Source organism: Oryctolagus cuniculus, chromosome 5, assembly GCF_964237555.1.
Source record: "Oryctolagus cuniculus chromosome 5, mOryCun1.1, whole genome shotgun sequence".
Taxonomy (NCBI): Eukaryota; Metazoa; Chordata; class Mammalia; order Lagomorpha; family Leporidae; genus Oryctolagus; species Oryctolagus cuniculus.
This window is the reverse complement of record NC_091436.1, coordinates 117,286,272-117,301,065: the sequence shown is the minus strand read 5'-3', so window position 1 is coordinate 117,301,065 and position 14,794 is coordinate 117,286,272. Positions and strand designations below refer to the sequence as shown.

Genomic DNA, 14,794 nt, shown 5'->3' with positions numbered 1-14,794 from the left:
TCTGTCTCTCCCTATCTCTGTCTGTAACTTTACCTCTCAAGGAAATAAGTAAAATCTTAAAAAAAAAAAAAAAAAGAAAGAAAGAAAGAAAAAGAAACAGAAAAAATAAGTAGAGGTGAACAGGCTTGGCTGCAAACTTACCTGGTGCTCCAGCCTTACCATTGCTGGAGTAAGCAGCACCTGGTGGCCTTTGAGTTAAGAGGACTGTGGCCCCCTTTGCCCAAGAACAACCTGATTCCCACATGGGCAAGAGTATATACAAGAGTATGGAATTCTCATAATATGCGAAGAGTTTTTCTTTTAGGTTTGGGTGAAATACCTTGAGTAGTAGTATCCCGAAGCTTTTTCCAGCTTTTAACACTCCAGTGGCAGGATGAGCTGTATCTTAAGTCCAGACACTGAGATCCAGGGGGAAATCATTTAATAGTTCACATCAGTTTAAGATAATGAGGTGCCCCATGGGGGTGTTAGTTTTGTTCTGAATAGGGAAATTTTGCTGGGATCTGCAGAGGAGGAGGCTGGAGCAGGGAAGAGCATAGAAGGGGTGGAAAGGACAGCAGGGAGAACTCTGAGCCAAACCCCCGGATGCTGCTTCCTCTCCCCCACATTACTGTCATGCCATCTACTCTCCCGTGAATCTTGTGGGACCTTATTAACTTCTTAGGATCAGTTTAGCCTTTTCATAAGAAACATACGTCCCTGAAACATTTGCATGTGCAAGGGATAGATTCGGCAAACAAATGTCATGAGACAATGAATGTTCTCAATTTTATTTTATTATGAGGAATTCTATAATTCCAGTCTCACAGAATCCCCAGAGCTAGACGACAGCTTTCTCTAAAGGGCTGTTGTGTAAGGTTGAGGGTGGGAGTTACTTGTAATTAGACAGGAAAGCAAACCTGGAGCGACATGAGAAATTACTTGGAGGCACAATTTCAACTGAACTTAAGGTTCATTCCCGAGAACTGATTATCTTGGACTAGATAAGACTTAAAGTGCTTTCCAACTCTGGGATTCTATACCATTCCCTAGCTAGACATTCTGCAACTGATCCTCCCCTGGGCATGGCTCTATTGCTAAGAAAAGGGCAGTCCCCTAATCTCTTCAGGGAACTGAGTGCTGTAAGGAGGTAAAATAAATCTTAGTTTTATTCTAACAAGGGAACACAAGCCAGCAAGTCCTGGACCTGACGCATAAAACCAGGATCCTGATCTGATCACATCTATGTAGCCCCCTCAATAGGGTAATGAAAGGTGCTTGCGGTTTGAAGTCAACAAACTCGGGTTTCGGGTGTTTTACTGGTCATGGAGGGGAGGGCGGTTGCCGAAGCGAGTCTTGTAGGTTCTTTCCCTCAGCTTAGTATAGAGATAAAAAGCTGGGAAACAATTTGCAAAGAGGCAGAAACTTTTATTCTATTGGCAATCGACAGAGAAAGCGTCTGGTCAGAGAGGAGACCAGGCAGAGTGTCCGAGGCGGACACTGGCTACAAGGAACTGTCCCGGGTATTTAAGGCATTACTATTTTTTTCACTGGGTCATTCTGTAGGGATACCCATTGGACAGGGGTTTCACATATGTATGTTGATTGGTTTGGGGCTCATGGTGATAGCTGGGGTCTCCTGGAGACTCTCTTTAGGGGTTCAACCCCCTCCTCTGCTAGCTCTGGGTGGAAGATTGCAACTAACTTGAAGGCCATGGTTTAAAACCACAAGGCCACACAAGATAGCCAGGGTCTCCTGGAGCCGGTGAACTCTCCCCAGATGCTCAGCCCCTTCCCTTGCCAGCTTTTAGTGAAAGCTTGCAGCCACCCTGAAGGTGTGAGTTAAAGCTACAAGGTCACATATGCAGCACAAGAAGCTATTAGTGGCGAGATGCCAGTTGGCCTGGAGACAGGCTTTCCAGCCACAGCTGACACCCTGCTTGTGAAGGACATTCTACCTATGTGAAGGGCCCACAGACTCCCAGCCCCATTGGCGGGCCTCAAATCTCCCTTCTTCAATCCACACCCTACTACTGTAGGGACTTGGGCATTGATGTGGCTCTGGCTGCTTCCTGCTGACAGGGGGTTGTCGTAAGCGCCCTTAGGGTGGGTGTGAAAAGTCTGGGGTGGTGGTGGCGGCCGTCCAGGTTGCTGTGGTAGAATGCAGTCTCCATGCAGGGTTCCGTCTGAAGGACCATTTGCATCTTGATGGATTCTAATCTTTGAGAGACAAATTTGACAGGCAGTTAGAGATACATGGGCCAAACATTAGAGAAAGAAATAGCAGTCAGAATGGGCCCAGCAGACAAAGTACCCATGCTGTCGACGGTAACCAGGATTTTAGTTGTTCCCAAACCTGACCTGTCAGGTGGATTTTAACTGACAGGCTTTTTAAGCACACTGCCTTTTGTAGGCTGTGAGCTGTGCATGTATCTACAGCTCCTGAGGTGTTGATCTAGAAGCAGCAAGAGACGTTTGCTATGGCACATACTCCTCCCTGTTGGGCCAGCATATAGCCCAGAGCAAGTCTGAGCATCCTCTAAGATAGAAGAACAGCTGGACATAAGGAATTTCTCCCCACTTGCCTTCGTGCCTACAGAGACGATCTAGTTGGAGTATGGTGTTATAATTGACACTTCCTGTGGAGGCCAGGTCTCCCCATCCCTAAGGGGTGTTTGGGCCAGGCCTTGGTGCAGATGAAAGTCAGGACCTTCTTCCTGAGGATCTGGGGGGTCAAAGTGACCCCAGCTCTTGAGGATGCATCTGAGAGGTGTCATAAAGGAGAGAGAATGGGTTGTCTAGAGAGGTTGCCTCCTCTCTCTGTACAGCCCTAACATGAGGACTGAGCCTGGCAGGCACTGGGAGGCAAACCCAGTCCGGCCCCTGGGGCACAGCCCTCCCTGAGTGGTCATTACAAGGGTGGCCTTGCTATCCACCAGGACAGGATTGCCACTCCTACCCTTGTCTCGGTTTATCCCGGCCCTGGTTTCCACTCCTTTGCCTCTTACGATGAGGGTCTTGATGAAACGGTCTATTCCCACCGTAATGTTGCTGCCTTCAACTCTCAAAGCAGCCTAACTCTCATACCAAACCATTAGAAGGTCGAGCCAGTCCTGACTGGTGGTATCTGGAAGACCTTCAGAATCCATGCCTGCTGGACCCTCTGTTCTGTCAGGACTTAGGCAAGCGAAAAAAAGTCACTATGTCCCAAGAACAGCCTCACGTTTTTCTTCCAGGCTGTTTACAAGAATCTGTCTCAGGACCCCTTGTGGGGACACAGGGCGCATGTACAGTGACCTGACAGAGAGGGATAAAAATCTTTTGGGACTTATCTGAGCATTTTACAGAGTCCTTTTACTGTTACAGAAACCCGGTGCGGGGGGCGGGGGGACTCTCTTTGTTCAAACAGGCACCGGAAACAGTGGAGGATCGGGGCAGTTTATTAAACCCAGTGGGCTCAGGGGGAAATATTTTTTTGACAATTGAACCCTGAGGTTCATTAGCATCATACCTTAACCCTTACAGCACTGTGTCTAAATTGCAGCCTATGTGACTTAGGACCACACTTCCAAAGATCAGTGGGTCTGGCATGTTTACAAAGGAGGTACCTGGGTCAGATTTATAGGACAGATTTATGACTGGAGAGCGGAGTTCAGGACATCTTTCCTCCCTAGACAAGATAACTGCATACAACTGCTTTACCAGATAATTGGGAGCAGCCACTCTTTCGAAGTGTCAGGGGTTTGTTTTCTTTCCTTTAGCTCTGGTTGTAGTCTTATTATTGCAAAAACCTCATTAACAGAAGATAAAATTCTAATTCTATGTCAAAGAAAAACAGACTAATAGCTTTTATATCCAAAAATTTCTTTCTTTCATAACCTTCTGTGACTTCCTCACACCTTCTGTAACTTACTCAAACCTTTCTTTTCCATTCCAGTCTAAGCTAGTCATTAGGATAAAACAGTTCTTACAAACCATGTCCTTTTCCTATTTAAAAAATCTCTTTTCTTTTTTTTAACTTTCCTTACCAAGAACACACTTTTATGCTTGTGACCTTTTCCCATCTGATTGCCTTGATCTACATTTCAGCCTTAAACAGTTTTAAATTATTTTTCATAAGAAACCCCAACAGTCTCCTTGCAATGATGGATAAACTTCACCGCTAAAAATCCTTTTGCCAGCTGAGATACGGGCAAACCCAAACACACTCCTTTGAAAAGCACACCAGTCCCGCAGGAAGCAGCCGATCTCACCCAACCTCGGTTTCCCGCACAGGCGGAAGTCAGTATAGACGGTCCGGCCGCCTTCTGGGATGGAGCTCCTCTGGCGCTCCTGGGCGGGGCTGGGCCTGGGCGGGGCTGAGCCTGGGCGGGGCTGGGCCTGGGCGGGGCTGGGCCTGGGCGGGGCTGAGCCTGGGCGGGGCTGAGCCTCACCGGGGCATGCGCGCAGCGGGGGAGGCGTTGCCGGCAGGCAACGGCCGTAGCTCAAAGGCAGGCCGCTGAGGAGGACCGCCCTGGCTCAGAGACCGCTTCCGGGATCCAGGTAAGACGCTTGCCTCTTGCTGGTTCCCACTTTCTTTCTTCAGTTATGGGGAGGGCCCAGGGCCACAGGTGCGCTGTGCATCCTGCAGTCGCTACCTTCCTGCCTGGGATTTTCCTGCTGAGGCACAGAAGTAAAAGAGCCTTTACTTCACTAGGCTAATCCTCCGCCTTGCGGCGCCGGCACCCTGGGTTCTAGTCCCGGTTGGGGCGCCGGATTCTGTCCCGGTTGCCCCTCTTCCAGGCCAGCTCTCTGCTGTGGCCAGGGAGTGCAGTGGAGGATGGCCCAAGTACTAGGGCCCTGCACCCCATGGGAGACCAGGATAAGTACCTGGCTCCTGCCATCGGATCGGCGCGGTGCGCTGGCCGCAGTATGCTGGCCACGGCGGCCATTGGAGGGTGAACCAAAGGCAAAGGAAGACCTTTCTCTCTGTCTCTCTCTCTCACTGTCCACTCTGCCTGTTAAAAAAAAAAAAGAGCCTTTAGTGAGAGCCCCTACTCCCGAAATCCCCACTTCACACAAAGGGGCAAGGGGGGCGGATTTTTGCGGGGGGCTAGGCACCGCTCCTCCTGGGAATTCCCAACTTTCTGCTTTCTCGTGGCCCTAAATCTCCCAGCCATCCTGTCTCCTACCTTCCCGGAGTGGTTGTGGTGGTGTGGGGTCGGGGAGTGAGCTCAGGCACCATTGCAAAAATGCCTGATGCTTTTGATGTCCAAAGCACCACGCAGACTTCACTGGAAAATATCTTTCATGGCCCAGGAGCTCAAGGGGTGGGAGGGAGGGAATTGTTAGACTCACCACGTGAACGTGCTTTTTTATATACTGTAATAGTTCAAAGCAAATATCTTAATGAGTTCCCCTCATGTTGGAGGACTTGTTCCCGGGATTTGTGTTTAGTGCAATCATTTTGCTGCATTGCACCCAAGATGCTTTGTGGCCTTGTACAAGTCTTTGAGCAGGGGTTGGCCTCCGGGCCTGTGATGGGCTGCCACCTCCCAACCCTATCCCTCTGGTGTTTACCCAGACTCTGGCTTTAATGTGTGCTTCCTTTTCCCTGCCATGTGCAGGTCAATGCGAGTGGTGCAGTGAGGAGGAGAAAGGTGAACTGAACCTGGGCTTGCCCCCAGGGAGCTTGAGTTGGCTGAGAGCAGAGCGAATCCCAACATAAGTGACTGTATAGCAGGAGGAAGGGGTGTGTTCCCCCAAGGGAGGATGGGGGAGGAATCTGTCTTTGACACCAGCTGCTTGGCCTCAGGAGAAATCAGGTGCTTAAAGTACTTGATAATGACCTGTCTCTCATGAACTCCAGACCTGTACGTGGGAGTGTTTTCCTGTGTGTTAGGGGATCTCTGGTGGAGTATACTCCAGGTGGGGCCCATCATTCCTGACCACCTCTCTCTTCTCCCCCCTCCACACACCTTGCTGCTGCTCCAGTAGATAATCTGCCTACGTGGAGTAGCATCAAGGCTCCGTCACCCCAACCTCTTCTAATGGTTCAAGCCAGACACCTAGGGGTTACTCATATGTGACTCATCCGCTCCTCCCTCTCCACACCAGGGCTTTCTACTTTGTAAACCTCTTCCAAATCCCTGCATGTCCCTCCACCCTCATTGCCATTTCTTTAGGCCAGGCTACCAGCATCAGCTAAGCTTTTGCCTAGTTTACGGCAGCAGCCACCCTGTTTTTCTCCCTGCCTCACTGTAGTTCATCTTCTGCTACTGCAGCCAGGAAGCACTCACCGAAATTCAGTTACGATTGTGGGGCTCCCTTCTTTGATCCCTCATTGCTTTTATGAGAGAAGCAGACTCTCTTTACGGGGCTTGCATGGGTGTTCAGGTCCTATCCTGCTCACCAGTCCCCCTTCTCTTTACAACCTCCTTGCACTTTGTATTTTGAGAGCGTGCCCATGCTTTCTCATGCTCTTAGGCCTTTGCAGGTGTTCTCTCTTTAGCCTGGATCTTCCTTCCTTGCCACTTGGTTTCCTCTGTGCTCCCCAAGATCCCAGCTGGATGGACTCTGCATCCTTCCTTAGGCTCCCAAGCTGCTGCTTCCCGTTTTTGTTTTTCTAAGTGTTTCTTTATTTGAAAGGCAGAGTTGAGTGAGCGAGCTAGCGAGAGAGAAATCTGTCTGCTGCTGGTTCACTCCCCAAATGGCTGTACGAGCCAGGGCTGGGCCAGGCCAAAGCCAGGAACCAGGAACTCCATCTGGGTCTCTCACATGGGTGGCAGGGGCCCAATTATTTGGGCCATCATCCTCTGCCTTCCCAGGTGCATTAGCAGGGAGCTGGATTGGAACTGGGTCAGCCAGACTCAAACCAGTGCTCATATAGGCTGTCGACATTATAGGCTGCAGCTTAACCTACTGTGTCACAAAGCTGGCCCCAAGGTGCCCCTCTTCTTAGGGCTCTTTCACATATTTGTCTTCTCTACCAGGCTGTACCATACAGTCCTGGAAGAACAAGGCCATGCTATTGCCTAGCACAAAAGCAGTGCTCAATAAATGGTTGTTAAATGGAAATGACTATAAATTATAGGTTGTAATATTATGGTATGATTCATTGAATACCTGAATCATAAATTTACCCTACTATTTTCTCCATATTCTGAAAATACTAATGTCTTTACACCTGTCAAGCTTAAAAATAGGTATAAGGGTGAAAGAGAAGACTGATCATTATTATTAAAGCAGCTAATATTTGTAGAGTGCTTCGTATGTGTCAGGGACGATTCTAAGTGCTTTACAGTATTAACTCAATCACCTCTTCCAACCCTGTGAGTTGGGTATGTTTATTACGCCTCATTGAGAGGCAGAGAAACTGACAGGTTAAGGAATGCCCTAACTAGTAAGTAGTGGCATCAGGTTTGAAGCTGGACATACACTGTGGAGTATGATTAGCTCTTTGGGAAGGAGAGTAAGGAGGAGGCATGTAGGGCTGATGAAGGTAAGTCAGCAGATGCAGGGCTGTGAGCTCTGAAAACTGAAGAACGTGAGTTGCGTTTGCATCTTTACTTTTTTCATCAAATTAACTCCAGTGTCAGAAGTGACAGTGTGCAGTGGTTAGAAGTGAGACTCCCCTGAGCCTGTGTCACCTGAGGCATTGCATGCCTTTGCCATGCCTCTGTTTGCTCAACTGGGAAGTAGAAGTAATGATAGTACTTCCCTGGTAGGGTTGTGGTCATGATTGAATGATATATGTGATGCCTTAGAAGGGTGCCCAGCACAACATTGTCATTCTCCTCATTATTGTTATTATTGATCTGTCATCCAGTCCACAAGTGGTTTTAAATGCAGGTCCTTCCTACATGTTGCATCCCCCAGTACTGTTCTCGGGCACAGGTGAGCTCTCCTGTTGTAATTCTTCCGATAGAAGTGAACGGTTTTTCAATGTTGCCTCCTTTTAGTGCCCCAGTTTCCCTCCCTCCAGACCCTTCCTCACAGTAGTTGTAGTTGATTCTTTGAGATAAGCTCCAAACTGTTTTTTCTGTCCTGTGTCAATTTGTTACTATTTTACTACTGGGAATAAAAGACCTGTTAACATTAATGATGAGAAGTGAGAAGATTGTAAAACAATACAAGAACTCTAACATACTCTTCTTCATGTTTACAAAGATATTTCTCATAGAGGAAATGCGGATGCAAAAAATATGTAAAAGCACCACCAGGAGTCTTAGGACTTCAAAAGCTGCAAGGAACTTTAGAACTCATCTTGTCTATTGCTATTTCTTTTGGGAAGAGTGGACAGAGGGAGAGGTGTGGGCCCAGGACAAACAGCCTCTCTCACCACAGAGTAGCTAGCTGTCTCACCATGAAGCTAGTGACAAAACAAATGTTTACAAGCAGATATTTGGTTCAGTCACCAAATGTCTCTGTTACCTCTTTGCTGTTGTGCAGTGTGGAGAGGATGGGAGGAAACTGTGCACAAATGTAAAAGAGTTAGAAGTTGGGAGCTGTGATAGGCAGGGAAATTAGAGGAGGAAGAAGCTATGTGCTCCAGATCGATTGGTTGGTGCAGGCTCGGGATTAGGAGATTGGGAGGTAATGAATGGAGCAAAAGCCAGGGGATGAAGCTCCAAGGGAGGAGAGGAGGGTAGGGTGTTGTGGGTAGAGGAGAAGGAGGACATTCTAGGTGTGGAGGAGAGAAGTGAGGAGCAAAGTGTTGTGGTCCAGGGAGGAGACTCAGCTGAGCAGAACAAAGTGTTCATTTGGAAAACAGAAAGAATTAAACAGCTGGAGCTATGGCAGCCCACGCAGACAGGCAAAGGAGAATCATCCCGAGGTGTCCCTAATTGTTTCTGAGAGCGATGGAATTGGGGGGACTGTGGCTGAGTGTAGGGAGAGGTGAAGAGCAAGCCCTCTTTTCTTTAGTAGACTAGAGAAATTAATGTTTGTAATTTTTTTAAAGATTTATTTATTTATTTGAAAGTCAGAGTTACACAGAGAGGAGAGGCAGGGAGAGAGAGAGAGAGAGAGGTCTTCCATCTGATGGTTCACTCCCCAATTGGTCACAACAGCCAGAGCTGCACCAATCCGAAGCCAGGAGCCAGGAGCTTCTTTCAGGTCTCCCACATGGGTGCAGGGGCCCAAGAACTTGGGCCATCTTCTACTGCTTTCCCAGGCCATAGCAGAGAGCTGGATCGGAAGTGGAGCAGCCGGGACTCGAATTGGCACCCATATGGGATGCTGGCGCTTCAGGCCAGGGCGTTAACCCACTGTGCCACAGTGCCAGCCCCAGTGTTTGTAATTTTGTGGGATATATTTCATTTTTACATGCAAAAGTCTTTTGGTTTTTTTAAAAATTTATATATATATATATATATTTATTTATTTGTCCCTTCCCCCTTACTTTAGAATTGCAGTCTCACCAATGGACCTGATTGGTTTTGGTTATGCAGCTCTTGTTATCTTTGGAAGCATTTTGGGATATAAACGGAGAGGTAAGCCTAAAGCAAATTTTTCATCAGAGGGGTTTGGTGGGGAGTTGATGGTTGTGCTGGGATCATCCTGTGGTCTGTAAGACAAGAAGTTAAATATGCCCTTGAGCACCAGTGTGTCATGGGAGCAATTCCTGGAGGGGAGGAGCTTATGTAGGGCCAGGCATGGCAGAGGCCTCTGGACCTCTCTCCATCACGGGACTCTATAATTTCATCTGTTGCTATCAATTACATAATTAACAGATTTAATTTCACTTAAGGCCTCTCGCTTACTATTAAATAAGGATTCTTTTTGATTACCTCATCATATGAAAAAACAGAATAATGTTAATATTGTGTGTTGCATAGGAAAAATTTGTTAAATACCTAAGATGGTACATCCCAAGTTGTCTCTTGATCACTGTTCAAAAAAGGGGGAAAACCCAGTTGGTCAATTAAAGAATTTTTATGGAGAAAAATGAAAGATCAAGGTTTATATTTTACTTTTTTTTTAAGGTGGAAGCATTTATGGTCATGGTGTCTCATGTTTACATTCCATATATTTTAATGAAATTTATAAAAATACAGTTGTTTTGCAAAGTGTTTTTGGCATATCTGATGCACTTGAGTTGGCCTGAAAATGTCCGGTCTTCATTACTCCTAGTTAATTCCTTCCCTTGAGATGGCTAAGAAGTCAAAAGCATAGTTCTCTGGTGGCTGAGGGCTAAAATAGATGACTTCTAAGATTCGTCACAGCCTGTAATTCTCATTAGATATTTATTGTTCTATCTCAATGGGTATGTATAAGGGGTGTTCAAAAAGTTCATGGAAATGCACATTCTGAAACAATTAAGCATGGATTTTAAATTTTTTGGCATCAAAAATAAACTTGTCTTTTAATTCTGTTTTATATGAATTTTTTGAAGTAGTCTCGTATCTCAAGGAAAAAAAGCACCAAAGTAAGACTTGTAAGTAATCATTCAAAAGTTGAAGTTTCATTGCTACTTTATTTATTTTTTAAAGATTTCTTTATCTATTTGAAAGAGTAATATATAGAAAGAGGAGAGACAGAGGAAGAAAGGGAGAGAGAGAGGTATCTTCCATTCAGTGTGTCACTCCCCAAATGGCCGCAGCCACTGGGGCTGTGCCAAGCTGAAGCCGGGAACCTGGAACTCCATCTGGGTCTCCCACATGGGTGTATGGACCCAAGCACTTGGGCCATCTTCTGCTGTTTTTCCAGGCACATTAGCAGCGAGCTAGGGCAGAAGTGGAGCAGCCGAGACTCAAACTGGTGCTCATTGGATCCCAGTGTCACAGGCAGGAGCTTAATCTGCTGGGCCACAATGCTGCCCCCTCCCCCCCCCCCCCCCCCTTTATAAAGGACTTAGTTTAAATCCTGGTAGAATTGTTATTGAAAACACATTTTTTCATTGTTAAAGCTGTGTCAGAATAACTTTTGTTGCTGAAATGCATGGATGTGTGTGTGTTCGAGTTGGGGTGGATGTTATTATTTTAACCCAAATCTCTTCAGGTTTTACCAGCTGGTGGGAACAAATAAAATCACGTAAGCTGTAAGATCTCTGATTTCAGGGGCATCTTGTTCAGCTGCACAGTATGGCTCCCTATTGGCCTGCAAGAACCCTTGCTCAAGTGATTCTGGCAACCTTTGGGGTTAATATGTCTTCACCAGGTAGCCTACTCTGGTAGTGTAACGTGGGTGAAGAGCATCAGCCACAGAAGCAAGCATTCCTAAATTCTAATCTTGGTCCTGCTAAGTTTTAATTTATGGGCCTCAGTTCCTCAGCTGTTAGAGTTAAATAAGAAAATGCATATAACACATCGCACATAGTGCTAGCCAGAGTCAAGTGGTTCCTCCCACTGCTGCCATGGCAGTGGGGAGGTCTGCCGGCCGGCCGGTAGAGCATTGTTCGCTTTGCTGTTTTTTTACTTTGTGTCATATTCTTTTTTTTTTTTTTTTTTTTTTTGACAGGCAGAGTGGGCAGTGAGAGAGACAGAGAGAAAGGTCTTCCATTGCCGTTGGTTCACCCTCCAATGGCTGCCGCGGCCAGCGCACCGCGCTGATCCGATGGCAGGAGCCAGGTACTTATCCTGGTCTCCCATGGGGTGCAGGGCCCAAGCACTTGGGCCATCCTTCACTGCACTCCCGGGCCACAGCAGAGAGCTGGCCTGGAAGAGGGGCAACCGGGACAGAATCCAGCGCCCCAACCGGGACTAGAACCTGGTGTGCTGGCGCCGCAAGGCGGAGGATTAGCCTAGTGAGCCGTTGTGCTGGCCACTTTGTGTTATATTCTAATTGCCTACAACGGAGATGTCTTAAAACATTTGTGTAAAGTGAGTCACTACTCTCTGTTGTCACTCAGAGCTGCTGTAGGTGTGAGTCCCGTGCAGCTGAGTCCCGTGCAGCCAAGGGCCAGTTATGGAGAGTAGTGTTGGGTGGGGGAAAGCTGTGATGCCAACATGGTGTTTGGTGAGAAGACACAGATATTTCTGAATCCTCAAGATTTTTTAGTTAGGGGAATGGCTTTTCTAGTTGTATTTATTTTATTTGAAAGGCAGAGAGGGAGAAGGGAGGCGAAAGAGAGGGAGAGAGGGAGAGAGATCATTTGCTGGTTTACTCCTTAACAGCTGGGGGTATGCCAGGCTGAAGCCAGGAGCCAGGAACTCCATCTGGATCTTCCACCTGGGTGGCAGGAGCTCAAGTACTTGGATCATCATCTGCTGCTTCCTTGGTGTATTAGTAAGGGCCTTCATAGGAAACAGGGTAGCCAGAGTAGAACCAGTGCTGTGATACGGGGTGTGGGTGTCACAAGCAGTGGCTCAACCCACTGTACCGTAAGGCCTGCCTCTGGCTGTACATGTATAAAACATGTTGTTGGATTTGAATAGATTTGGGAGGAAACAATGAAGAATTTAATATTATCTCCTCCTATAACGCTCTAAACCTTTTTATGTATTTTACATGGGTGATATTAACCCTATTTTGCAACTGAGAAAACTCAGAAAGGCTAAGTGATTTAGCCAAAGTCTTCAGCCAGTGAGTCAAATAATTAGGACTAGAACTTAGTGTGTTCAACTTCTCTTTCGGGATGCTATTGCTGCTATGGTGTGTGTGTGTGTTTATGATTGCATGTGCCACAATGATTAACCCTGGCTGTGTGTCAGGATTTCCTATTGATATTTAAAAGTACGGGTACCTTGACCTTACCCCCGGGATTCTAATGCAGTGTGTTCTAAGTAAGTCCCATGAAGTAAGGATTATGTTTGCCCCACTCATGCTCTCACCAGCATATGGCCCGCTGTCCAGTGCACAGGAAGTGCTTGGTGTTTGTCACAGTGCCCTGAGGCGGATGGATGGGTTGGGGGTTGGCTGGCTGGATCAGTGTCCTGGTTCTTGTCTCGATGCAGTGCTCATCAGCACTTGAGTCCTGAAGATTTGTTAATTATTCAGGACAGAACCATTGCTTGGTTTTCATAGTACTTCTCTGTTTACTTCTGTGAGTTACAATTACCTTCATATCTTATTTTCCATGATCACAACCTCACAGTAAAAAGATCAAGCCAAGGAGAATGAGAAAAACAACAGCAGCAGCAAAAAAAGGAAAATAAAAGAGGAGCATAGAAAAGCCAACTGATTGCCCAAGGTCATGCTATCTGTGTCAAATCCACCACCACAGGGGGTGTTCTTTGTCCCCCCAAGTGATGTCCTGAACTCCTCATTGCTGTGCATTCAGGGCTCCTGTGCGTGAACAGCCATGGACAGACAGTGTCCTTGACCAGGTCTGCTGCCTAATTTAGCTCTGACCAACTGGGAGTACATTTGACTATTATACTTTGTACTTGAAGCTTTGGAATAGCTTCCTTTCATTGAGGGTGTATCTTTGTGAGCCTGTATTTATATTTGTTCCACCCAGGTGGTGTTCTGTCTTTGATTGCTGGAATTTTCATTGGAGCTTTGGCTGGCTATGGCGCTTACCGTGTCTCCAATGACAAACGGGATATAAAACTGTCACTATGTAAGTAAGACATTTTTATCAGTTACACAGGATTGAATCCTGGGGGTGGCTTTTTTGAACACCCTATACTAGGTTTTCTAGGAAACATGCTGTCAATGACAAAGTGGCCTTGTGTATGTGTTGAGATTGAACACAACTCTTGTACCTTTCTAGACAGACTTGATCAAAAATATTTGTACTGATGGCAGGTCTTCCAATTCTGTTAAACTTGTCGCTGGAAAATTTAAGTTACGCTGAATTGGAAAGAGCAAGGAGTTAGTTCCAGATTTTCAGCTAATTTTCTTGAATGCCTATTTAGCAGTTTTTATGTTGCTGTAAAAATACCTAAGAAGAGATAGCCTTGTACTACTTTATTTAGTTCACAAATGGCTTAGGATTCTTTTCTGCCTTAAGATCTAATCTAGAAAAGCAAGGCTGATTTTTAATTTCTCCCTTTGTTGGCCTTAGTGGAATAGCCACAGAAAAAGTGGAAACTTATGTGATTAAAGCCTCTTGAACATTTGGCTGCTGTTATGTGACTTGAAAGAGAAATATATACCATTATATTCTTAAAACTGTGTGTATGAAATACATGAAATCTGTTCCCATTAGATAAATAAATAAGACAAAAAATGACCAACAATAAAAAGAAATCCAGTGGGGGTTTGGGAAAACACACCAAGAAAATTGTCATTATTTGATTTACTTATGATTTGAAGTTCCATGGTAGCATATGGAAGAAAATACAAAGACAAAATTATACCAGTTTTGCATTTAAGGGAGATAAAGAGATGTGGTATTTCTTTTTTTTTTCTTTCTTATTTTAAATAGGGGCTAAGGCTAATTTTTTTTTAATAATAATTGGATTATGTTAGAAGATGCAGCTATATCAGCAGATCGAAATTTTACTTCATATGCATTTAAGTAATCCACATATGTTTATTGCCAGCCATTTTATTTTTCCTATAAATAATTTTTCTTTAAAATCTGTTTTTAAGTTGTGACATCAGTGCTCTAATGTCTTACATAGAACCACCTCTGCCTTCCTACTGGGGCATCCTGTAAAATGCTGACATGATGCTCTGAATATAATATGATTGCTTAGGCAGTTATTTATCTTCCAGGCTTCACATTCCCCAGAAGGGAATGCTATAAAGAGAAAAACCAGCCTTCTTCCTGGTATTGACATATTAATTAGTTCTTACTTTTAAATACTGGTTATTTTCCTTACATTCAGTTAAAACTAAACATTTATTATCTCCCATGGGTCCAAGTAGATGCCCTAATGCTTCTTTTTTAAAATAATTTTTTTGTCATTTTAACTTTAGTTTTTAAAAGATTCAATGTGATTTA

At 45.6% G+C, this 14,794-nt stretch overlaps 1 protein-coding gene and 1 long non-coding RNA gene across 17 annotated transcripts in view; one reads left to right on the top strand and one right to left on the bottom strand.

Annotated features, from left to right (window-relative positions):
* Nucleotides 1-14,794, top strand: part of TMEM14A (transmembrane protein 14A) — a 68,096-nt gene that overhangs the window by 1,051 nt on the left and 52,251 nt on the right. For 7 of the 16 annotated variants that reach the window (XM_051855649.2, XM_070074000.1, XM_070074001.1 and 4 more), the window contains exons 1-3: nt 4,374-4,521; nt 9,367-9,452; nt 13,361-13,462. In XM_051855649.2, coding sequence (XP_051711609.2) covers nt 9,383-9,452; nt 13,361-13,462 — 172 coding nt within the window. In that variant the 5' untranslated portion in view covers nt 4,374-4,521; nt 9,367-9,382. Of the gene's footprint in view, nt 1-4,373; nt 4,522-7,814; nt 7,855-9,366; nt 9,453-13,360; nt 13,463-14,794 lie in introns of those variants that run through there. The other 9 variants (XM_051855650.2, XM_051855652.2, XM_070074005.1 and 6 more) reach the window with 3 other exon arrangements.
* On the bottom strand, nt 1,387-4,311 carry LOC138849654 (uncharacterized). Its single transcript, XR_011388664.1, has 2 exons — nt 4,238-4,311; nt 1,387-2,199 (listed from the first exon to the last, which is right to left on the bottom strand). It is a non-coding gene; the product is annotated as an uncharacterized lncRNA (long non-coding RNA).